The sequence below is a fragment of the Protopterus annectens genome, chromosome 7.part0 (genome assembly GCF_019279795.1).
Source record: "Protopterus annectens isolate FY-2018-M chromosome 7.part0, PAN1.0, whole genome shotgun sequence".
In the NCBI taxonomy this organism is placed as follows: Eukaryota; Metazoa; Chordata; order Ceratodontiformes; family Protopteridae; genus Protopterus; species Protopterus annectens.
The window spans coordinates 1,195,104,362-1,195,130,208 of NC_056739.1; the positions used below are offsets into that span (position 1 = coordinate 1,195,104,362).

General features: G+C 45.0%; 1 protein-coding gene across 1 annotated transcript in view; it reads right to left on the reverse strand.

Moving 5' to 3' along the window:
* Positions 1–6,065: 6,065 nt before the first annotated feature.
* Positions 6,066–25,847, reverse strand: part of RPS17 (ribosomal protein S17) — a 95,501-nt gene continuing 75,719 nt past the window's right edge. The window contains exon 5 of the mRNA XM_044077807.1: positions 6,066–6,185. Within this exon, the coding sequence (XP_043933742.1) occupies positions 6,105–6,185 (81 nt within the window). The 3' untranslated portion in view covers positions 6,066–6,104. The remainder of the gene's footprint in view (positions 6,186–25,847) is intronic.

Below are 25,847 nucleotides of genomic sequence, written 5' to 3' on the forward strand. Positions count from 1 at the left end.
ACATGGAAAGTAATAAAAGGCTCTACTGCCATCAAGGCCTGCAGCTCAGATACTCTTCTAGCTGAAATAATGGCCAAAAGAAAAGTTAGTTATTTTCCAGGAGAGAAACTTCAAATCTGCTGAGGCAGCAGGCTCAAAGGGAGGCAAAGTAAGTTTCTCAAGCACAAAATTAAGATCCCAAGCAGGAGTAGGTGCCCTTCTGGGAGGCTTTAAATTGCCAACTCCCCTGAGGAACTGTTTCATCAGGGGATGAGAGAAAATGTTTTTTTCAAAAGGAACAGTGAGCAGAAATAGCTGAAACATGAATCTTGATAGAAGAGAAGGTAAGTCCACCATTAAGTAAACCTGCCAGATAAAGAATCAGAGGAAGAAAAGGTGGAGATGGATCTTCTCCTCTAGTCTGCATCCAAATAGAGAATCTTTTCCACTTAATCTGCATAAGATTTCCTAGTACTAGGCCTCCTGGCCTCATGAAGGACCTCAACCACCTGTTGAGAATGGTTAATGAGTCAGGCAGTCAAATGCAGAGTCTGAAGGTGAGGATGCAGAATCTATTCTCAGTCCTGCACCAAGACAGACTGGCAGAGACTGCGAAGAAGTGAATACCAATGCTGCCCGGGCCAGTCTGGAGCTATGATGGCCCTTGGTTTTTCGTCCCTTATCTTTAACAGCACTCTGGGAAGAAGAGGCAGAGGAGGGAAGGCATAGACCGACAGCTGTACCCAAAGGAAGGACAGAGCATCCACTTTCCAAGCCTCGTCGTGATGATCCCTGGTGCAAAAAGTTGGAAGTAGGTGGTTGGTTGGAGAAGAGAGATCCACCTAGGGAGTGCCCCAACACTGAATAATGCGCTGAAAGATTGTCTTTAGTTGCCACTTGTGAGGATCCAGGAACTGCCTGCTCAACCAGTCTGCCAAGGTGTTGAGCCTTCCTGGAAGAAACTGGGCTATCAGATGAATGCTCACAGAAGCTGCCATGGACCATAGTCTCATGCTTTGTCTGCACAGGGGGGTGGGGGGTAAGTGATTCCCACCCTGCTTGTTGATGTACCACATTTGTAGTGGTGTCTGTCCCGACTAGAAGAGTACCAGGACAGAGAAGATGCTCGAAAGCCATCATGGCCTGCTGAACTGCCATCATTTCCTTCAGATTTACGTGCAATTGACCTTGCTGATAGCTCCAACCTCCCTGAATGCATGTGCTCTCTAGATATGCTCCCCAAGCGTAATCCGAGGCATCCATGGTGAGAGCCTGGTTGGCAGGAGGTGGACAGAAAGGTAAGCCTTTGTTCTGTGCACATGCCACTGCCCACCAAAGGAACTCTGTCTACAGAGCAGGGAATCAGAGGAAGAATCAAGTCCAAATCCTGTGTGTGTTGACACCAAAGGTTTGAGGTACCATTGCATTTTCCTCATATGCAGTCTGGCATATGGAATCAGAACACACGAAGCCATGAACACCAGGGCTTGCAGGAATTGCCTTGCAGAAAGCTGGGTCATGCTTGCCAGTTTCTTGAAGTAATTTGAAAGATCCATCTGTTTCTCTTAAGGGAGAGATACCATCTGGGCGGCTGTGTTCAGACTCGCTGCCAGGAGTACACGCTCTCTGATGGGTATCAATTTTGACTTCTTTTAGTTGACTGTATAGCCCAAAGAGGTGAGGAGGTTCTTCACAAAGTCCAAATCCTTTAGAAGTTGCTCTGGAGAGTTTGCTTGAATAAGGCAATCCAAGTAAGGGTAAATTTGAATGTCTGTCTGCAAAAGGCAATGACTGGAGCCAGACATTTTGTAAAAACTCTGGGAGCAGTAGATGAGCCAAAAGGCAGTGCAAAGAATTGGAAGTGCCTGTTCCCTGCCCTGAAACGAAGGAATTGCCTGCAGCTTTCCCTTGTAGGGATGTGCATGTAAGCTTCTTTTAGGTCCAAAGTCACCAGCCAGGAATCCTTGGCCAGCATTGGCAGCAACAGCTGAAGAGTGAGCATTTTGAATTTGGTATTCACCAAAATAGTGTTTAGAATGGACAAATCCAGAATAGGGTGCCAAGTGCCCCCTTTTTTGGGGACCAGGAAAAGTCTTGAGTAAAAACCCTGGCCTATATGAAGTGCAGGAACTCACTCTATTGCTCTCAGGCTTAGCAAAGAAACGTGTTTTTCTGCTTCTGCCCTCTGAAGTGGGGGAATATCTGGGAATCCTAGGACCACCGGGAAGGTGTGAAAGGAGAATCTGTAGCCTTGGGAGACCATTTTTAGTACCCATTTGTCATCCATGATAGTGTGCCAGGCGTCTGCAAAAATGGCTATCCTTCCCCCCAAAGGAAACCTTGGGCCCGCAGAGGCAAGCAAGGTAAGGCCTGAATCACTGAGAATGCTTGCCTTGGGAAGTTTGCTTAGAACTCCTTGATTTTGAAGATTAAGTCTGCCAGTGTTTTGCCTTTTGAGGGGTGACCTGTAGCCCACAGATCTAGTGTGACCTTGTTTACTAGGGTCAGTAAAAGTCCAACTCTTAGAAGGGTAATGCCTGCTAAAATGAGGCGGCTGAACTTGCAGGAAGTCCTTAACAGTTTGCATAGACTTAGCCTTATCATCCAACTTAAACACTTCTGCTTTGCTTCCAAAAAGATTGTCCTTATGCAAGGGCACATCCAGTAATTTAGATTTTACAGGTTCAGAAAGGGACTGTTCCTTGAGCAAAGCATGCCTTCTGATAAAAGAACCAGTGGCCGCTGCTCTGCAAGAAGCCTCCAAAGTGTCAAATCCACAATGTAGAGAATGTTTATTAACCAGAGAGTGGCAGAATTCAATAAGTCTTGCATGTCCTTATTCTTCATCAGGGAAGGAACACCAGCAATTTTCGCCTTAATGGCCTCCAAAGTATGTTGCTGATACTTAAGCATATGAGAGACAATTAACAGACCCAATAGCAAGGGTGGAAGAAGTATAAACCTTTTTAACCCATCTGTCTAAGGCTCTAGATTCCCTGTCAGAAGGAACAAGATTTTTTGCAACAGTGGCCTTAACACCCTTAGGGCCATGAGAAATCTCTGGATCAGCAGTAGTATTTCTGAAAAGGAACGGATGAGAATCAGGAACCCTACAATACCCATCAGGCTTTCTGGGAGCAGGAGGAACAGAATTAGGAGTCAAAGAATTTTCCATGAAAACATCAACAACTTCTAAAACTGGAGGAATAGCTAAAAGCTTAATCCAAGAATTCCCTAATCCACTTCTTAGACTGAGGATAGTCCTGACTTTCCCATCTGAAAAGCTCTCTGAGGGTATTCAGAGCATTCACAAACAAGAAATCTTCAGGGGGAGAGGCTGAAGGGATAGAGTCTTCAGCATCAGAATCCTCAAAACCAGAAAAGAGCAGAGTGTCCCTCCATCAGCAGAGGCACTGGAACCCTCTGAGTTTGAGGCAGACAAAACATCCAGGGACAATTCCCTAGCCCTCTTTAGAAGGTGGTGGCTGAGAGCCCCTGATAAGAGAGTCAAGAGATCACTAGCCATCTTAACCATCTGAGCCTGAGGCAACGGAGGGGAGGCCCGCGCCTGTTTAGGGGTAGATTTTCGGCTGGGAGGCCTGCTAGAAAGCCGGAGGGACTTGGGAGTCCTAGCCACCGCCAAAGTGTTTGTCTAGATCTGGTCTCCGAGTGGAGAAGAGGCTCCTCCAAAGCCGGCACCTGCTTAGCAGTCCCAGAGCCAGACACGGAGAGTCTGAGGGCAAATCAGAAGCCTGCAAACGGAAGGCTCAGCCAAGGCCTCCGAAGACACCTGCTGCTGAACATCCGCGGACTGCAGGGGCAAAGGAAGTGCCTCACTGGCTACCGCTGAACTGACAACCAATGTAAAAGTAGTGTAGTCGGTTAATTTAACCCTAGGCCTGTTGCAGTCCTTATCCTTACGCTTCTTGGGAACATCTGAAGTCAGGAAACCAGAGGACACCATACCGACAAACTCAGGCCAAACTCCAAAGTGCTTATACAAAAAACTAGCCCTACAGCGTATGGTATGCGGGTTGACAGAGGCACAGAGATCACAATTTGGGATGTTGTGCTCAAGGCCCAAACAAGTAATACTGCAAGAATGAAAATCACAATGTGGAATCTGTTTTTTCCACAGGCAAGACAGTTGTTAATTTTCTCTGACATTCGTTAAAGCAAGAGTCAGTCCCCAACAGGGTACTTACTTGAGGATGTCTTCAACTTTATAAGTCTGAATTACAAAAAAGGTACATCGGCCGACAGGCACTCGTGCAAATTGCTTCTGGTTCGAGCTTTGCGGTAAGAAAGACTGAGGAAATGACGTTGGCTGCCTGCTTTTGTATCGGACATCAGGCTTAATCCGGAGGCAGCCGACATCATATACCAAGGACTTTGGTATTCTGGCCGACTGCGGGCTACTGGGAGCCAGATAACCCATTTGTAAGGGCTGCAACAGTGAAACACGAACATCCGACAGTTCCACCACTACGACTTCCACACACTTTGGCTCTGAACTCAGAGGAGTCGGAGGAGGAATTGTGTCAGGTGTTGGTTGGGCTGTTGGCACCACTTCCGTTTGGGATGGGCCCGAAAGTATTTTAGCTAATGATGGTGTCCTAAAAAGCTTCTTCACCACCCTCTCCACATAATCATCCAAGAGGCTCCTGGATGATAAAGAGGAATGGATTGAAGACCAGTGACTGCCTGCCGCAGATTGTAATAAAGGAGACTGTGGAGCAGATCCCACAGATTCCAAAGGCAGGAGTCCTGGATCGCTTGTGAGACCTCACTGGCTCCAAAACAAATGGAGCCGTAGGTGTGTGTCTTGTCAGAACAGGCAGTCGGGTCAGACTTTGCTTTTAGCTTGCCCTACTCTTTAGACGGATCCGAACCTGGAGCCAAAGAGGATGCAGGCTTGGATTGCTCCAGTTTTTTTTTGTTGGCAGAGTCCCCTCCATAGCAGCATCAGAGGCCCTTCAGTAAACCTCTTGAGATTAATTTCTCTTTTTTTCTTTCCTGCAGGACTCTAAATGCATGGCAAATAGAACACGAACCCTGCAGGTGAACAGGTCCTAAACACCACATGCCAACTCATGTACCCGTCCGTAAGGGACATCTTTTGACAGGACGAATCGCACCTTTTGAAACCTGAAGGTTTCAATTCTTTGGGAGAGTCTTTCGACATAATAAACAGCAGTATTTAAGCTAGGCAAAGAAACAAAACCACTACAAACAAGAAAATCTAGCCAATAAGACAACCCCCCCCCTTTTTTTTTTTAAAGGGAGAGAGAAAGGGGGGAAAGCCTCCAAGTTAAAACGGCGAACTCCCCACCCAAGGAGAGCCTCTAACTTAAACAGCAACTCCCTAAACTGGAAAGAAGGCAAGAAAGAACGAAGAACCCTCTTAAGTTAAACGGGTTTAGAAGAGGAGAAAGGGCCAGAGAGAAAGAAAGTTAGTCCACAACAAATGCAAGTCACTCGGACGGGATAGGGAAGGTACAAAAAACAAGGGACAACTACTATTACAAGTTAGATAAGAAATGTTTCTTCAAAAACACAAATAGAAAAACTTAGCCTGAGCCAGTATTCGCAATCTCGACACTGCAAGCAGCAAACGAGATCTGGGTAACTACTGCTGGGCATGCTGGGATAGGGGCTAGCCTCAAGCCAGTAAAAGCTCTCTAGCTATACTATACGGCAGAGTCGGAGCCGAAGATTGGCTTCGAACCCAAACAGCAAGTACCAAGCTGACATATGGACAACACAACATCAAATGTTAAATAAAAATATGACAAACGTTGACTATTTCAACACAGTTTTCTGCCATCTACAGAATGTTACCAATTACCATCATAAATGGCAGCCCTGCATCCATTTTAAAATGGACAAAAGTGCAAAGCAAAAATGTCTTATGACACACGAAAAACATTACTATGGTAAAAAGATTAAACTGCAAGCTGCTGCATATTCAAAACAGTATAAAGGGGTTATACAACAGTTGAGACAACCAATATTAGAATGTCACCGCAAAGGGCTATTACCTGCTGCTTAATACACATTTAAGATAAATAAACTAAAACTTAAAATACTTTTTTAATTTTTATTAAACACTATGGTACAAGATTTTAAAGGACTCCTCTGGGTGGTTTGAAGCTCATTCCCACAGTGGGCTGAGTGACTTGAAGATTGGAGAGACTGCCAAAGTCCTGCAACAGAGAGAAAAGTAAACGTCAACATTCAAAAAAAGTTAATGAAAAACCACACAAACATCATCTCAGCCTGGACTCGCAGTACAGAAATCTCAACAACATAATTCCCTACTCTGCTGGCAAGTATTGCTCTAACAACCAAAATAAAACCAGAAGTTAAACTAAAAAAAGTTATATACTCACCATAATGTTCCATCTGAGTAGGTAAACCATTTGTCAGCAACCTGTGGGTTACGGATCCAACACTGATCTGAGCCGGCAGCATACCAAGCAAAAAAGATCCAGGCTCCAAGCTCCTCCCCCTTACCCATACTACACTGCAACCTCCTTCCAATCTTCAGATCGCGTTTGACACCTGCACACAATAACAAAACAAACTAACAACCTGAGACACCCGACTCAAGGACAAAGTAAAACTCATAAGTCCGAACCTCGAGCTCAGCTAAATAACCATCAAGGTCAGGGGGAAGGAGTGAGGGACAGTTGCTGACAAATGAAGTTTACCTATTCAGATGGAATGGTATGGTGAGTACATAACTTCTTTATCTGAAGTAGTTAACTTCATTTGATCAGCAATCTGTGGGACAGAGTCCCCAGCTACCCGAAATCTTGGGAGGCCCTTAAGGAAGGATATTCTGGAGCACTGCAGAGCCAAAGGCAGCTCTTCCTCTAGACACCAAATCCAGTTTATAATGCGAAATAAAGGTGTGAGAGGACGCCCAGGTAGCCGCTGAAAAAATGTCACCCAGGGAAACTCTAGACCAGAATGCAACAGATGTTGCCATGGAACACTTAGAATGAGCATGAACTCCCATTGGTTCTGGTAAGCCAGACTCTCTGTATGCTTGTAGGATACAACTCTAAATCCGCCTGGCCAGTCACCTTTGAAACTGGTTTCCCTAGAAAAGGCTTAGCAAAGGAGACAAAGTTGATCAGATTTACGAAAGACAGTCCTGTGCAAATAAAAACTTAACTGTCTGAACATCCAGCAAATGAAGTTTATATTCTCCTTTGTTCTGGAAATTAGGGAAAAAGACAGGCAAATTAATGGACGGATTAATGTTGGTCTCGGAAGCAACTTTAGGGAAAAAGACAGGCAAATTAATGGACGGATTAATGTTGGTCTCGGAAGCAACTTTAAGGAGAAAAGAGGGTTTAGTTCTGAGAGACACCCTATCCTTATGAAGCACAAGGTATGGAGGTTTGATACAGAGAGCCTGAAGCTCCGACACTCTCCTGGCTGAAGTAATGGCTACCAAAAAAGCAGTCTTCCATGACAAGAACTTCAGATCAACGGAAGCTGCGGGTTCAAACGGAGGCACAACCAACGCCTGAAGAACCAAGGTCAGATCCCACGGCGGGGATGAATTTCTAACAGGGGGTCTCAAAAGAAAAGTGCCTTCTAGAAAGGTCTTACAAATTCTGGTAACAGTGAGAGAATCAAAGTTGTCCCCAATATGGAAATGGCAGCCAGCTGAACCTTCACAGTAGAGGAGCTGACCCCTTGCTGAAAAATAAAGAATTCCAGGACCGCTGGAATAGGAGCGGTAAAAGGATCAAAGTTCTTTCGTGAAGCCCAAATGGAAAAACATTTCCTTTTGCTACTGTAAAATCTTCCTGGTAGAGGGTTTGTGTGCCGCCACCAGGATAGACTTGACTCGGGAAGACAGACCGGGAGTCCTGGCATCTAGGGAAACTGGATCAGCCAAAGCTGAGAGTTTTGAGACCATCCAGGTTCGGAGGAGCCATTCCCAAGGGATGAGAAATCAGATCCGGAATGGGATCCGAGATCGAGTGGAGCTATGAGATGAGACCACAGACAGGGGAACCAGACCTGACGAGGCCAGAATGGGGCTATGAGGATAATAGTGATCCCCAACCAGCGAGCTTTCTGCAAAAATTTTGTCATAAGCGGAAGTGGAGGATACACAAAGACCGGGCGGCCAAGCATGGACTAGAGAGTCTCTGGGGGCTACCCCCAAAGGAGGAATTAGAGTGAAAAACTCGCTGCACTTCATGTTGGAAGGCAATGCGAAGAGATCGCAGCAAGGCTGACCCCACTTGAAGATCTGTTCCACTACACAAGGATTCAGACACCACTCGTAAGGAGAGAGGATAGTTCTGCTCAATTTGTCCGCCAGTATGTTGGCCCCACGAAGAATGTGCATTGCTAACAGGAATTGGTTGGAGACTGCCCATTCGCAAACTCTCATGGCTTCTCGGCAAAAGGGGTAAGACCTGGTCCCCCCCCTCCCAGTTTGTTGATACACCAGACCACTGACATTGTCCGACTAGATGGCAATAGTCCCCGGAGGAAGAGAGACATGAAGGGCCTGAAATGCTAAAAGGACCACCCTCATCTCTAGGATAATTTATATGCAGTACGGTCTCTGTCCAAGTCCACATTCCTTGGACAGTCCTGCCTGCACAATGCCCCCCCACCCTAGGGGTGAGGCGTCCAGTCACTGTGGCCTGGGGTGGGGACAAAGGGTAGTCATTCCCGAAGGGCTCGGGATTGAAGCCATCACATAAGGGAGTTCCTGCAAACCCTGCTGTGGGGAATCGGGAAGTCTAGAGGGTGGTGTAGAATAGACCACTGGGCTTGCAATGTCCACTGTAGAATCCTCATATGCAGACGAGCACAAGGAATCAGACTGATCGCTGCCGCCATGGACCCCAAAACTCTCAGGACTAATTCTGCTGGGTGAGCAGGGGCCTGAAAGAGGGCTAGCACATACAGAGTCATACTGTGAAGTCTGCCTGACGTTAGGAAGACACTGGCCTGGAGGGCATCTATCCTGGCCCTTATGAAGTCTAACACTTGAACAGGCTGGAGGAAAAATTTAGACATTTATGGTTATCCCAAACCAGGGTGATATCCAGAGGAAGTAATCCCTTGCTAGAGAAAGTAGATGCTTGGTGGGGGCGGTGAGGAGCCAGTAGTCTAGGTACGGGAAGACAAGTACGCCCTGGAGCCTCAGGTGAGACAAAAGGGTAGGACCCTGAACTGGTAATGACTGACCCCTAGCCAAAAGCGGACAAACCTCCTGGACAGCTTGTCCATGAGAATATGGTAGTACGCATCCTTTAGGTGTATGGAGCACAACCAGTCCTCCTCCTACAAGAGGGGCAAGATGGATTGGAGCGTGACCATCCGGAATTTCTCCTCTGCAACGAAAAGGTTCATTGTTGACAGGTCGAGAATCGGCCTCAAGTCCCCAGTCTTTTTTGGTACCAGAAAGTACAGTTTTGTACCTACCATAAATGTAGATGTTAGAGTGCAAATACAGCTGCAGTAATCACATATGGGTTCTCTGCCGTCAGGCGGCCCCTCGGTCGGCCGAATTCCAAAGTCTTGGTCCGGCGTCGGTTGTTGTCCCTTCTTCCCTGACGTCAATGCGACAGGGGTATACAAGTTACAGCTGACGCCGTATTCTTCAGTCATTTCTTGCCCCAGATGTCAGGTGCCCCCAGAAGGAAGGCAATACATAAATCATACATAAAAATATATTCAAGCAATGCAATGTAATCAAAAAAACAGTAGTTGCAAGCAAATACACCAAAGGAGGATAACCCAATTAGGTTGTAAGAGGAGGTGTTAGCCACTAGTCCTATACCTAGAGGGGAAGGAGGGAGGGAAACCTGTACTGCAGCTGTATTAGCACTCTAACATCTACATTTATGGTAGGTACAAAACTGTACTATGTACATCGTGCATACAGCTGCAGTAATCACATATGGGTAGAATCCCAAAGCTACGCACAGGGTGGTAGGCACTAGATAGAACTGGGATGAGAAAGAATGCCCTGCAATACAGCAGTAGCAAAGCCTGCTCTAGTTTTGGAATATAAAGGCAGGTGGTAGTGTCTAGTGAAGGTATGCACAGAACTCCAAGTGGCTGCCTCCAAAATATCTTTAGTAGGCACTCCTCGGAGGAAGGCTGTGGAGGTAGCTGTGGCCCTGGTGGAGTGTGGTCTGATGCCTACAGAGACAGATTTCCCATGATAGGAGTAACAAAAACGTATACAGTGGCCTATCCATTTAGAGATTGTCCGTTTGGTAACAGGCCTTTATTGAGCTCCTACAGCATAAGACACAAAAAGTTGTTCAGATCTCCTGAAAGGCTTTCTGTCCAAATAGTAACGTAGCTGTCTATGGATGTCTAAGGAATGTAGCAGCCTTTCCCCTTTGTTTTGAGGATTGGGGTAAAAGGTAGGTAAGTGTATGGCTTGATTTAAAGCTACCTTGGATACCACTTTAGGCACAAATGACGGGTTGGTTCGAAGGAAAACCCTGTCCTGATGGAAGATAAGGAAGAGCTGCACAGCCATGAGGGCTTGTAGTTCCGAAACCCTACGAGCTGAGGTAATGGCCAGAAGGAAAGCTGTTTTCCAGGACAAATATTGCAAATCTGTTGAGGCAGCTGGTTCAAAGGGAGGCAATGTTAATTTTTCTAGGATGTAATTAAGATCCCAGGCTGGCACTGGTTGTTTCCTTGGTGGTCTTATATTCTTAGCCCCTCTGAGGAATTGCCTTAAAAGTGGGTGAGAGAATAACGGTGGATCCGTGTTGAATTCTGCAGAAATGGCTGAGGCATGGATTTTTATGGAGGAAAATGAAAGTCCACTGTTCAGCAGCTCAGCTAGATACTGTAATACCTGAGGAAGATTCAGTTTTCTAGGGTCCTGGCCTCTTTTCTCATTCCAAGAGCAAAACAGTTTCCATTTTGCGGAGTAAGTCTTCCTAGTAGATGGCCTTCTGGCCTCAAGAATGACATTCTGTACCTCTTTGGAGAGAAGGGTCTGCTGTGGTGTTAAGGAATTTTCCATGCAGCAAGTTTTGAGTGTTTTTAGCTGACTGTGAAGAGTTTTGTAGTTGTGCTGAGTCAGGAGAGGCATTAGAGGTAGAGGCCAGGGAGGAGCATGTGTTAGATTCCTTAGGAGTGGGTACCAGTGCTGTCTTGGCCAGTCTGGAGCAATCAGTATCATCTTCGGTCTGTCTGCTCTTGCTTTCAAGAGTACCTTGGATATAAGGGGCAGAGGTGGGTAAGCGTACACTGTCCATGCTGTCCAACTGAATGAAAAGGCGTCCACCTTCCATGCCTTTGGATGGAAAGTCCTTGAACAAAGCTTTTCCAATTGATGGTTCCTGTGGGAGGCGAAGAGATCTATGTCTGGCCTTCCCCATGCCTGGATTATCTTTGCAAACACCTGTGGATGCAGTTTCCATTCGTGTGGATCTGTCATATTTCTGCTTAGATTGTCTGCCAGCGTGTTTTCCAAACCTGGCAAGTATTGTGCTTGAAGTTCGATCTGCCATTCCAGAGCCAAGTTCCAAAGTGTCATGGCTAGTCTGCACAGGGGATATGAATGTGTTCCTCCTTGTTTATGTACCACATTACTGTGGTGTTGTCCATTCTTAATAATTGTCCTGGATGCAGGAGGTCCTTGAATGCTGTAATTGCATTTATTACTGCTAGCATTTCTTTTTGATTGATGTGAAGGTGCTTTTCCTTTTGGGACCACTTGCCCTGAATGCACCTGTCTGCCATGTGTGCCCCCCAGGCGTAATCCGAGGCGTCTGTTGTGATGACTTGACTTGCTTGAGGCTTGCAGAATGGAAGACCTGTGTTTGCTTGACATGCTTCAGCCCACCATAGAAATTTCTTTTGCAAGCATGGAATTATTGGTATTATTGTTTCCAAATTGTGGCTGTGTTGAGACCATAGGTTTTTTAGGTACCACTGAAGTTCTCATATGCAACTTTGCACATGGGATTAAAAGAATGCAAGATGCCATGAAGCCCAGAGCCCGCAGGATTTTCCTTGCAGTAAGCCTGGTACAATTTGCTAGTGTTTTCAAAGTACTGAGTTAGTTGCCCTTGTTTTTCTGGTGTAAGATAGGCTATCTGGGTGTTTGTGTCCAAGTTGGCACCCAGGAAGGTTATTTTCCGAGATGGTGTCAGCCTGGATTTCTCTTTGTTGATTGTGTATCCCAGAGAATTCAGTAACTGTGCTGAATAAGCCAGATGTTCTAGAAGAGTGTGCTTGCTGTCCGCTTGGATCAGGCAGTCGTCCAAATAAGGGTAAATTTGTACCCCTTGAAGTCTGCAGTAGGCAATCACTGATGCCAGGCATTTCGTGAATACTCTGGGCGCAGTAGATAAGCCAAAGGGCAATGCAGAGAATTGATAGTGGATTGAACCTGCAAGAAATCTGAGGTATCTTCTGCAGCTTTGTCTGATTGGGACATGCAGGTATGCCTCCTTGAGGTCCAATGTTACCAGCCAAAACTCCTTGCCCAGCATGGGAAGTAGTTGCTGTAATGTGAGCATCTTGAATTTTGGTACGAGTAGAAATGTATTTAGGATGGATAAGTCCAAAATGGGTCTCCAGTCGGTTCCTTTTCTTGTTATCAGGAAAAGTCTGGAATAAAAACCTTGACCTTGTTCGTGAGTAGGAACCTCTTGAATGGCTTTCATGTCCATGAGATTTGTAATTTGTATTTGCGCCTCTGCCCTTAGATTGTGTGGCAGGTTTGGCATGCCTCTCATTTTTGCAAGAGTGTGAAAATGAAATCTGTAGCCTCTGTTTATTATGTCCAGGATCCATTTGTCTGTAGTGATAATCTGCCAATTTCTTGAAAATAGTACCAGCTTTCCTCCCAAGGGGGCTGCCAGCTGAGATTTGCCTGGCATGAAAAGGAGGAAGTCATTGGGTTTGCTTTCTGTATTGTTGTGCACTGTCTTCACCACCTCTTGGTGCTTGAGATTGCCATTGTCTGCCTCTGTATGATCCTTGAGCTTGTCCTTTGCCCCTTGAGCACCTGTATCTACCTCTTTGGGGCTTGTCCGTGGCTGGAAAGGACCAGTTTTTTGAAGGCCAATTTCTGCTAAAACAAGGTGGCTGCACCTGTAGAAAACCCTTGACAGTTTGCATAGATTTAGCTTTTTCTTCCCTCTTCCGTAATATCTCCTCAGCATTAGTACCAAATAGCACATCCTTTTGTAAAGGAGCATCTAGCAGCTTAGCTTTAACATGATCAGGCAAGCTTTGTTCCCTAAGCCAGGCAGGTCTACGAATGACTGCTCCTGTAGCCGCAGCTCTACTTGAGGCCTCTAAGGCATCATAACCACATTGTAAGGTATGTTTACCCATTTGTTCTGCACTATGCATCATATCCTGCAATTCCTTCAAATCTGGTTGCTCAGGTTGAGACATTTTTTTTCTTAATTGTGATAACAGAAACTGCTGATATTTAAGCATATGGAACTGACAATTTAAGGCCCTCATGGCTAGGGTGGCCGAGGTGCATACCTTTTTCCCCCCACCTTTCTAAGGATCTAGATTCTCTTTCAGAAGGTAGTGGGTTCTTGGCAGTAGAGTCCTTCATCCCCTTGGGGCCTTGAGAAATAGTTTCAGGGTCAGCATTATGGCTTTTGAAAAGAAATTGGTGAGAGTTAGGGGCTCTGTAGTACCTATCAGGCTTGGCTGGTGCAGGAGGCAGGGAATCCGGATTAAGACAAGCCTCCGAGTAAACATCATCAAGTATGTCCAGGACAGGAGGTATAGCCAGAGGTCTGTGTTGGGGTAACAAGAGAAATTCCCTAAGCCTTTTCTTGGAATCAGAAAAGTCTTGGCCTTCCCAATGGAAGTGCTCCCTCAAGGTGTGTAAGGTTTCCCCAAAAGAAAAATCCTCTGGGGGAGACGCAGAAGGAATGGACTGTTCTGCATCAGAATCTTCATAAGGGGAGTAAGTGTTCCTCCACATCAGAATGTTCTGAGAAAATGGAGCCCTGTTCAGAAGAGGGAGAGAGTCTTCCTCCACTCTGGGTCTCTTGTCTGGAGGGGGTTGGGAACCCCTGATATAGGAAATTAAATCCTCAGCCATTTTAAGCATCTGCTTTTTAGGCATGGGGCCTGGGGATGGGCCCTGTGCAACAGGCCTCTTGGGATGCATGGCTGATTTGGACTTAGTGAAGGCCTTAATAGAAATGGAAGAAGACGGTCTAAATACACCCTGGATGGAAGTGGACCTGTCCACACTAGGAGGCTCAACACCCACTGTGGTTTCGGTGGTTGAAGTCTGAATAAGGGCCGAGGTACCAGCAGTCTCGGATACAGAAGACACCGCCAAGGTAGTGTCGTCAGTAGTCAGGGTCTGCAAAGGCATCTCGCTGAGAACCGGACCACGTGTAGCCGGCTTTGGCGTGGTGTCGGTGGAGACTGCGGGCCTCACATGGTCTTTATCCTTGCGTTTTTTGGATAAACCGTGTAGAGGCAGCGGTCCTGCTAAATGATACTGCACCAAAAACTCAGAAACAAGATGCAAGAAAAAAGTGTAGTATCAAAACACGTAGGAACATCCAGTATACCACAGTAGAAGATAAATACCATACGAAACACGCTGACAGCACTTGTAGAAGGCAAACCATTTAATTGGAGATAAAAAATGAGCGCTTTCGCGTGGACATCCACGCTTCATCAGATAATTTACTGAATCTGTCTTCTGAGTTTAAATACAGTTGTTGAAGGCGGGAAAGCCTGCTCATTAAACAATTAACTATTTTGACAATCAAATTAAAACAAGCATTTTGTTTCTTTAAAGGTCCTGTCACTTAAGTACAAATTCATATGGTGACATCAAACATTTTTCTTATGCCCTTTAAAAATAACGCTAAAAATGCTTATATACAAACTGATTAAAATTTGATAAAACTAAACAACTGAAGGCATCTTGTTGTCATGTCTTTCATATAAAATAAACACATTAAACAACCTAATAGCAGTAAATGCAAGTATAAATAAATTTAACCATTTTGAATGAAAGCTAATAAAACATTCAAATATCAATCATGTGTATATATATAAATATATGTATTTATGATGAACTTGAATATGTCAATATATCACTACATATCATGATGGTGTGACATTTGAATATAGCTCATAAAAGTGCAAGATAAATTTATAGAACTGTACATATAAAGACAAGACAAGTCAAACTATCATTTTGTGCATATAAAATGCTATATAAAGCACATATAATGTCTTGATCATGTTTATTTATTCTCCTTACGTTTCCCTAACCTACAATATTCAACTGTTTGATATAATCAATATACATATTAATTATTACATATATATTGATGTGAGCAAACAATTAAATAAATAAATGAATAAATAAATTAATTTCAGTTATTGATCAAATCGATTCTGAAATGTCAACATAGCTCTAAATAAATAGTCTATAATGTGTATATGCATGTAAAACACTTATATAGATGCTCTATTTATTAAATATATGTGTTTAGCTGGTAAGGGTGTATTAATTGGATAATCTCAGTTGGATAATATTAAACAAAATGTTATATGGGGGACACATGAAGAACCTTATGTCTATTTCTTAGATGCGAGTGCTGGTTTAATCGAGACATGGTTAACCAGGAATCAACAACCATGTCTCGATTAAACCAGCACTAGCATCTAAGAAATAGACATAAGGTTCTTCATGTGTCCCCCATATAACATCCAATTAATACACCCTTACCAGCTAAACACATATATTTAATAAATAGAGCATCTATATAAGTGTTTTACATGCATATACACATTATAGACTATTTATTTAGAGCTATGTTGACATTTCAGAATCAATTTGATCAATAACTGAAATTAATTTATTTATTCATTTATTTATTTAATTGTTTGCTCACATCAATATATATGTAATAATTAATATGTATATTGATTATATCAAACAGTTGAATATTGTAGGTTAGGGAAACGTAAGGAGAATAAATAAACATGATCAAGACATTATATGTGCTTTATATAGCATTTTATATGCACAAAATGATAGTTTGACTTGTCTTGTCTTTATATGTACAGTTCTATAAATTTATCTTGCACTTTTATGAGCTATATTCAAATGTCACACCATCATGATATGTAGTGATATATTGACATATTCAAGTTCATCATAAATACATATATTTATATATATACACATGATTGATATTTAAATGTTTTATTAGCTTTCATTCAAAATGGTTAAATTTATTTATACTTGCATTTACTGCTATTAGGTTGTTTAATGTGTTTATTTTATATGAAAGACATGACAACAAGATGCCTTCAGTTGTTTAGTTTTATCAAATTTTAATCAGTTTGTATATAAACATTTTTAGCGTTATTTTTAAAGGGCATAAGAAAAATGTTTGATGTCACCATATGAATTTGTACTTAAGTGACAGGCCCTTTAAAGAAACAAAATGCTTGTTTTAATTTGATTGTCAAAATAGTTAATTGTTTAATGAGCAGGCTTTCCCGCCTTCAACAACTGTATTTAAACTCAGAAGACAGATTCAGTAAATTATCTGATGAAGCGTGGATGTCCACGCGAAAGCGCTCATTTTTTATCTCCAATTAAATGGTTTGCCTTCTACAAGTGCTGTCAGCGTGTTTCGTATGGTATTTATCTTCTACTGTGGTATACTGGATGTTCCTACGTGTTTTGATACTACACTTTTTTCTTGCATCTTTTTGGATAAAACGGTAGTCTGAGTATCAGACGACATTTTATAATCAAAGGCTTTACCAAAATAATGTTGGGCGAACTCCGCCAGACGCTTAATAGTGTGTTTATTGAAAGTCGCACAGAAGCGACAGCGCGAGACATCGTGGTCTGGGCCTAAACAAAGTATGCAAAGGGAATGAAAATCCTTATGCGGTATTTGCTTCCCACAAGAAATACAATTGTTAACTTTGTCTGACATCGGTCTGAGGCAAGAAAAATTTTCCCCAACGGGGTTCTTAGCTTTAAAGAAGACTTCGGTTTCCAATTTTTCGTAAATTCAGGAGCTGGCCGACCGGCACTTGCGAACTGCTTCTGCTTCGGGCACCGCGCGGCAAAAAAGACTGAAGAATATGGCGTCGGCTGTAACTTATATACACCTGTCGCATTGACGTCGGGGAGAAGGGACAACCACCAACACCGGACCAAGACTTTGGAATTCGGCCGACAGAGGGACCGCCTGACGGTAGAGAACCCATATGCGATTACTGCAGCTGTATGCACGATGAACATCCTGGAATAGATGCCTGATCTGGACTGGGGGCACATGCTGCATGGCTCTTTTTTCTAACCTCTTTTTTATTTCCAAAGCCGGGGCCTCCCTTTGAGTGGGTGAGACATCTGGGAGGTGCCTTGAGTAAGGGGGCTTGTTTATGAAGGGGATTGAATAGCCTCTGGATATTATCTGAAGCACCCAGCGATCTGTCTTGAACTCCCATTGAGCCAGGTGCCTCGAAACCCCCCCCCCCCCCGACTGCCGCCAGACAGGAGCAGTCAGGCAACCCCTCACGGCTGCTGCGCGGGTAGGTCAGAAAAAGGTTCCCGAAGTTCTTTGGTCCCCCTCTGCCTCTGGGCCGGCGTCTACCTTGTCCCCCTCTACCTATGAGGGAGGAGTAGTCATGAGCGTTCCGGGCCTGCTGAGATTTCTGGAACCACATCTGCCCTCACTGGTTCCTGGAGAACGACCTTTGAGGGGCAGAGAAGTCTACTCCCGACGGCTGACAGCGTTTTCCAGTCTCTCTGTCTGGACCAGCATCTCTGACGGTCTTCCTGAACAGGGTCGACCTGTCAAAGGGTGCATTCGCGAAGGACTCCGAGAAATCACAAAGTCGAAGCCAGGCATGACGCCTTAAGGAGACACCGGACCAGCTAGCTCTAGCGGCTTCCTCCGTGGCATGGGAAAACAGCCACATACAAGTATTGGACGTTGACTTGAGTGGCCATACAAGCAGAGAAAGTCAGTTTATCCTCTGCCGACATGGACTCTGGGGGAGACTCCGCGTACGCTTTGACCAGGTCCCGCTGCAGTCTGATTACATGGGCCAAGTAATTCAGCGCCCTTATAGGAGAAAGGTAGCTGAAGCAAAAGTCCGCTTTCCAATATGGTCCATTGCCAGAGATGCCTTGTCAGGGGGATGGACTGAAGAACGTTCCTGGGCAATTTCCTTTTTGGTGGCCGCCGCCACCACCATAGCATCAATCGAGGAACCCTTGCTCCACGAAGCTCTGTCTGCAGGGGGACTAAGAACCTTATCAGGCCTTCTGGGTATCTGCTCTACAGTGTCCGGCTCCTTCCACGCCCTGGTGGTAGTCAGGTCGACCAGGGGTACACACAAGAGGTAGATGGACCTGTGTCGAACACCTCCAGGAATACAGACCCATCCAAGGAAGATTTTTGGATGGACCCCCCCCCCCCCCTTTGGCGAGTATTTCCAGAAGGTCTCCAAAGGAGACATAGTCAAGGGGTGATTTGGGGGAACCTTCCCCTTCCTCCAAATTGGTATCCTCGATGAGGGACTCAGGGGAGTCTAAGTGCATCCTTTCGCACAGGCGTTTGCGAGGGACCTCCTTGGGGGGGGCTGTCCGAGGGGGCTTACCAACAGATTCATGTTCCTCCAGGGGAACTGGCTGGGGCGTCAATGACGGGCTGTCCCTGGGGGGACTGGAAGATTGATAAACTGAGCAGCAAGGGAGCAGGGTTGGACCCTGAGGAAAGAGGGGTCTCGATCCTCCAGAGAGAACCCTCTCTACCACGAATGCTAAAGGAGAACTGGCCTCCAAGACAGATCCCCGGGAACATTTGATCCGACGAGAGGATCGGAGCCGAAGCAGTCGGACCAGAGAGGATAGTGTGCTCAGACCACAAAGGAGCCAAAGACACTCACCCCCCCCCCCCATCAGATGCCCAACTCTCTGCTCTCCGAAAGCTGATCCGATAAGCTCGAGGGCATGGCAGGTGTCGAGGTAGTAATAACCATCTGTGCAGACCCCCTGACTCCAGGACTCCTCGGATCCAAAATCCGGTGGTGGATCGGAGAAGGAGCTATCAGGGTGAACAGTGGAGCTGAACAACTCCCCAGAGGGGGGTGGGGCAGCAATACTTCATCTGCAGCTGAGTTTGCAAGAATTGACACATCATCCGGTCCATATCTGCCTCCGAAATGCTGTGGGTAGACCTGGAGGAACCCGCCAAAGCCAGCCGGGAGGGCAGACGACGACCTCGAGGCTGGCTGGGTCTCCTTCTCCGGCTCCAGAGAGAAACGTGGCGAACGGAGCTGTGGGGAGGAAGGCTTGGAAACTCTCAAGGAAGAGGAGACAACTTTAGCAGGAGGGGCAGAGGGGTCCAGTTCGGCCTGCCGCTTGCGGCTTCTCTCTCTTTTTCACTCTCCCTTCTCTCTTTTTTGTCCTTCTTGGCCTCTCGTTCTCCCAGAGACCAGGTGAGAGGGTGAGTCCCAGACAGGGGAAGAGGGCTGGCTGGGCAGCCGCAGCTGTCACTACAGGGAGGGAAGAAGCTGATTCCGTGGATAGAAGACCCGCCAGAATCAGCTTGATCCTCCTATCCCGTAAGGCTCGGGGGTTGAAGGCCGCACAGATCTGACAGCCCAAAGAAAGGTGCAAACCCCCCAAGCAGATCACGTACTGAGTGTGACCACCCGCTGGCGACAGCTTATGGCCACACTCTGAGCACTTGAAAGTCACTTTATGACTTTCAGCCATACTCTAGACACACACGCACATCTGGAGGGAAAAGGGGCCTAAGGGATGGACCACTACCAAAGGTGAAGGGGGAGATGAAGGCTAGGGAGAATGGACACCCGAACACCACACACACAAAAAAAGAAAGTTGGTAGTAAAAGATTGCTACACTTGCCTGGAACTCTTCTGTGCTTGGCAAAGCCGCGGCAAATGAGATCTGTGGATTGGAAGGAGGTTGCAGTGTAGTATGGATAAGGGGGAGGAGCTTGGAGCTCGGATCTTTTTGCTTGGTATGCTGCCGGCTCGGATCAGTGTCGGATCCGTAACCCACAGGTTGCTGATCAAATGAAGTTAGCTACTTTAGATCTCATCTTCACATACATTTCAAATTCATTCTTATAAAAGCAACAATACCCACATTTTGTCTGCAGTAGGAGAGCCTCAAGTGGGTGTATGCTTTATATAAGGGGCTGGAGCAAATACAGACCACTTCCCTTCTCCAACACTTAGTGCTGGAATGTACAGTTTACTTGTGGCTAGTCATATCAAGGTAAAGATGTCCTGAAGGACACGACCAAGAAAGATGGTTTAAAAAGATGAAAACTACACAGTCACAAAACCCCAAGGAGAAACATCTTCAAAGTCAAGAAAAGATCCAGAACCACTTTTAGTGGCCATTTAACAAGTTACTGCTGGCACACAACTCTGCTCTCCACAAAGTCATGTGGAGTTGTGTATGCATGCCAAAAAACATGTACACTGCAATGAAAAACTACTTGCCCTCTTCCTGATTTTTTTTTTTGCATGTCTGTCGCACTTAAATGTTTCAGATCAATTAGACAACCCAAGCAAACACAAAATGCAGTTTTTAAGTGATTTATTAAGGGAAAAAAACTATTCAAACCTACATGGACCTATGTGAAAAAGTAATTGCTCCCCTTGTGAAATCATGATCCAACTGTGGTTATATCACATTTTTTGGGGAAAGCAGAGTTCAATTTCATTAGCCACACCCAGGCCTGATTACTGCCAAACCTGTTGAATCAAGAGATCACAAACAGAACCGGTCAGTGAAGTAGGTCAAAAGATAAAAAGGAAGACATCATACCACGATCTAAAATTCTGGAAGAGATGAGCAACAAAGTAAATGACATTTATCAGTCTGGAAAATGTTAGAGCCACTTCTAAAGCTTTGGGACTCCAATGGACCAAGGTGACAGCCATTATCCACAAATGGAGAAAACATGGAACAGTGGTGAACCTTCCCAGAAGTGGCCAGCCTACAAAATTACCGCAAAAGCGCAGCGGTGACTCATCCAAGAGGACACAAAGGAACCCAGAACATCTGAAGAACTGCAAGCCTCACTTGCCTCAGTTAAGGTCAGTGTTAATGACTCAACCATGAGACCGGGCAAAAAAGGGATGCATGGCAGAGTTCCAAGGAGAATATCACTGCTGACCAAAAACAACAAAGGCTGCTCTCACTTTTGCCAAAAAAAAACACATTTATGATCATCAGGACTAGAGAAAAAATTCTGTAGACGGACGAAACAAAGTTGATCTTTTTGGGAGGTGTGTGTCCAGTTACATCTGGCATAAAATTAACAGCATTTCAGGAAAAGATCATGCCAACAATCAAACATGGTGCTGTAGTGTGATGGTCTGGGTCTGCTTTGCTGCTTCCCGGACATAGACACCTTGCGGTGATTGATGGAACCATGAATTCTGCTCTCTACCAAAAAGACCTGAAGGAGAATGTCGGGTCAGCTTGTGACCTCAAGCTAGAGCACTTTGGTTCTGCAGGACAGTGATCCAAAACACACCAGCAAGTCCACCTCTGAAAGGCACAAAAAAAAAAAAAAAAAAAGGTTTTGGAGTGGCCTAGTCAAAGTCCGACTTGAACCCAATTTAGATGCTGTGGCAAGACCTTAAAAAGGCCATTCGTGCTCGGAAACACTCCAATATGGCTGGATTAAAACAATTCTGCAAAGAATGGGACAAAATTCTTCAATAGCGATGTGAAAGACTCATTGCTAGTTATCGCATTAACGCTTGATTGCAATTGCTGCTGCTAAGGGTGGCACAACCAATTAGGTTTAGGGGGAAATTACTTTTTCACATAGGTCCATGTAGGTTTGGATAGTTTTTCTCCCCCTCAATAAAATTACTCAAAAACTGCATTTTGTGTTTACTTGGGTTATCTTTGATGACCTGAAACATTTTAAGTGGGACAAACATGCAAGAAATCACAAAGGAGGCAAATACATTGCACTGGACATGGTCAGTGGAACAATGGAGACCCTATCACAGGTGCCTTTGAAAAACAGGACATTCTGCCAGTTGAAAAACCTAAGAATGCAAAGGTTTCTGCCAAGACATATAGATCTTTGCAAAACGTAAGTGTAGGTCTTTTTGGTAGCTTCAATCACATGTGATGCTCCTGAAAGGATGCCCAACAGGAGATCTGTGTAAGCAACAGCCAAGCCCTGAAATGAAGTATGCTGACATTTCAACTGAAGGGGACTTTCCTGGCAGGTCTACGATTCAGCAATTCTAAGCTTAGAAGAAAAGTCATCGCAGCTGTGAATGAACAAAAAAAAACAAAAAAAAAAAACAAACAAACTTGGCCTTTTCTCAACTGGAATTTTTAATAAGTTGCAAAACAGAACACCGTGGAAAGGTGTACAGCAATAGTCCTTGTCATGGGCGACAAGTCATCCTCCTTCCACTGCCTGGCTGGAAGAAAAAGCTTTTTTTTGGAGATGAGGGTGGAAATTAGAGCACAGTGCACTGAATAGTGGAAAAAGTACAGTTGTGTACACTTACCATAAACATAGATGAGAGTGTATTCACGGTTGCAGTCATTACATTTGGGTTATCTGCTTGCAGTAGCCCTCAGTCGGCCTGATTAACAAAGTCTTGGGTCCTGTGTCGGTTGCTGTCCCTTATTCCATGATGTCATAAAATGTGAGCCACCATTACATCAGTTTTTCTTGCCCCAGATGTCAGGTGCCCCCCTAATGGGAAGCAATTAAAATCTATAAATACAATGATATACCTCCAACTAAAAAGCAAATACAACAAAAAGCTTTTTGAGCATAGTGAGGGAGAGTAGAGGTACAGCCAAAAAAAGAAGAAAGGGGGCTGGAGAGAGGGTAACCTGGACTGCAACAGTGAATACACTCGAACATCTACATTTATGCAAGTGTACAACTGCACTATGTTAGTGTTTCACTGTTGCAGACATTACATTTGGGTAGATTCCCAAAGCTAAGGTTGGGAGGAGAAATTTAAATAGAATTAGGACCAGCTAAAAGGCCCTGCAAAACTGCAGTGGCAAAACCAGCTCATGATTTAGAGAAAAATGGCAAATGATAATGCTTGGAGAAAGTATGTACAGAACTCCAGGTAGCAGCTTCTAGATGTCCCTTGTTGGGACACCCCTGAGAAAGGCGGTTAGAGGTAGATGCAGCCCTGGTTGAATGGGGTCTGATGCCCTGTGGGATAGGTTTTCCATGGTGCTTATAGCAGAAATGAATGCAGTGGCCTATCCATTTTGAAATGATTTGCTTTGAAATAGCTTTTCCCTGTGTCCCTGCAGAAAATGCCACCCAGCAGTTTAGATTTCCTTCGAGGTTTAGTCCTGTCCAAGTAGAATCTAAGGAGTGCGCACAGTATCCATTCCACTTTGTTCTGTGGGTTAGGAAAGAAGGTAGGCAAATGAATGGGCCGATTAAGAGCCACACTGGAAACTACCTTGGGCATGGAGGAGGGACTGGTTCCGAGAGACACCCTGTCCGCATGAAAGATGATGAAAGGCTCCACTGTCATAAGGGCCTGTAATTCAGGTAATTCAGATAACCTTCTTGCAGAAGTGATTGCTAAAAGGAAAGCAGTTTTCCAGGAAAGAAATTTTAAATCTGCAGTAGCAGCTGGCTAGAAAGGAGGAAGAGCGAGTTTCTCCAAGACAAAGTTAAGGTCCCAGGCTGGAGTTGGAGCTCTCCTTGGTGGCCTTTTGGCCCCTCTGAGGAACTGCTTGAGCAGTGGGTGAGAGTAGAGGGGAGGCTCTGTGCTATAGGTGAGCTGAAATGGCTGAGGCATGAATTTTGGAGGAGGAAAAAGACAAGTCCTTATGAAGCATCAGTCAAGTATTGTAGAATCCGAGGTAAATTGGTTCCAGGCACAAAATCTTTTCCATTTTGCAGCATAAGATTTTCTAGTACTAGGCCTCCTTGCCTCTAAAATGATAGCCATCACTGATTAATCTCTCCTTTACCATCCGTCAGAGCCAGGCTGCTAGGTTCAGGGTTTGCAGCTGAGGGTGCAGAATCTGGCTCTCCTGCTGAGACAACAGGAAAGGAGTCTGAGGCAGGTGCCATGGGGCCAAGCGTGACAGCGCAAGAGGGGGGTACCAGTGTTGGCAAGGCCAGTCTGGTGCAATTAAAATAGTCTTTGGCTTGTCCTGTTTGATCTTTAGTAGTACCTTTGAGAGCAGTGGAGGAAAGGCATAAACGGATAGGTTTTGCCAACTGAAGGATAGAGCATCCACTTTCCAAGCTAGATTGTGGGGAATCCTTGTGCAAAATTTGTCCAATTGATGGTTCAGAGTCAGGAATAAATATAATTTTCTGTTTAAGCAATCCAATAACATGTTGCTGATACTTTAGCATATAACACTGGCAGTTAAGTCCTAATGGCCAAGGTTGCAGAAGTGTAAACCTTCTTACACCATGTATCCAGCACCATGGAGTCTATCAGACGGGGTAGGATTTTTAGAAGCAGAAGCCTTAATGCCCTTCGGTCCCTGTGAAATAGTCTCTGGATCCACAATAGGATTTTTAAACAAGGAACTTGTGTGAATCAGGAACCCTGTAAAATATCTGTCAGGTTTTCTGGGAGCAGGAGGCAAAGAATCAGGGGCCAAACTGGATTCTGAAAAGGCATCGACAATGTCTAGTACAGGAGGTATAGCTAAAGACCTATGCTGAAGCAGGAGTAAGAAATCCCCAAGTCTCATTTTTTTGAATCAGAAAAATCCTGGCTTTCCCAGTGGAAATGCTCCCTTACAGTATTGTAAGGTTTCACCAAAAGAAAAATTCTCTGGAGGGGAAGCACCAAAAGAAAAATCCTCTGGAGGGGAAGCAGAAGGAATAGAGTCCTTTGCATCAGAATCCTCTTAACTACAGGAGGACAAATCCAGATCATCAGAAGAATCAGAAAAATCAGAATCCTGGTCAGAAGACTCAAAACAACTCCAGTCCTAGATCTCTTAGAAGGGGGAGGTTGGCTTCCCTTGATTAGAGAGTTATAAGATCTTCAGCAATTTTTATTTGTTTTTTAGGCATAGAGGCCTGAGCATGCCACCTGGGCGTCTGTTTCTTAGGCATGGTTCACCATTTAGGCCTAAATGAAGGAAGCGTCTTTTATATCCTCAGAAGCCGGTGCCTGCACAGCAGCTCCGGACCCATCCAAGGTAGAGACACCCACAGGTTCCACAGTTGAAGCATCTTGCGGCATACCGGACTCTGAATGGGTCTCAGTAGAGGCCTGCGAATCAGAAGCAGCAGGTATCAGGGGCTGTGAAAGCACCTCACTGAGTACCGGCAACTGGCTTAGGAGAAGCATCATCGGCAGCTTTGGACCTTGGCGGCCTGTTTTTTTTCGGAAACCCGGTAGTCGGATGGCTAACAGACGACATTTCTGGATAATTAAATAATTTGGTTCTCTGTTTGGAGGCGAAAATATACAGACGGATAGTGCGCTGATTAAAGCACAAAACAGACAGCAAGGTACGTCGCAGTCAGGGCCTAGGCAAGGAATACAGTACGAATGAAAATCTTTGTGAGGTACTTGCTTTCCACAAGTAATGCAATTATTTACTTTTACTGACATTGGTAAGGAGCAAGAAAGTTTCCCCAACGGGGTACTTGGGTTTAGTTGAAGACTTCGGTTCTGAAACTCGAAAATAAAAATTTCAGGAGTCGGCCAATCAGCACTTGAACTACTTCTGCTTCAGGCACCGCACAGCACTTGCTAACTATTTCTGCTTCGGGCATTGCACGGCAAGAAAGATTGATGTAATGGCGTCAGCTGCATGTTTTATACCCCT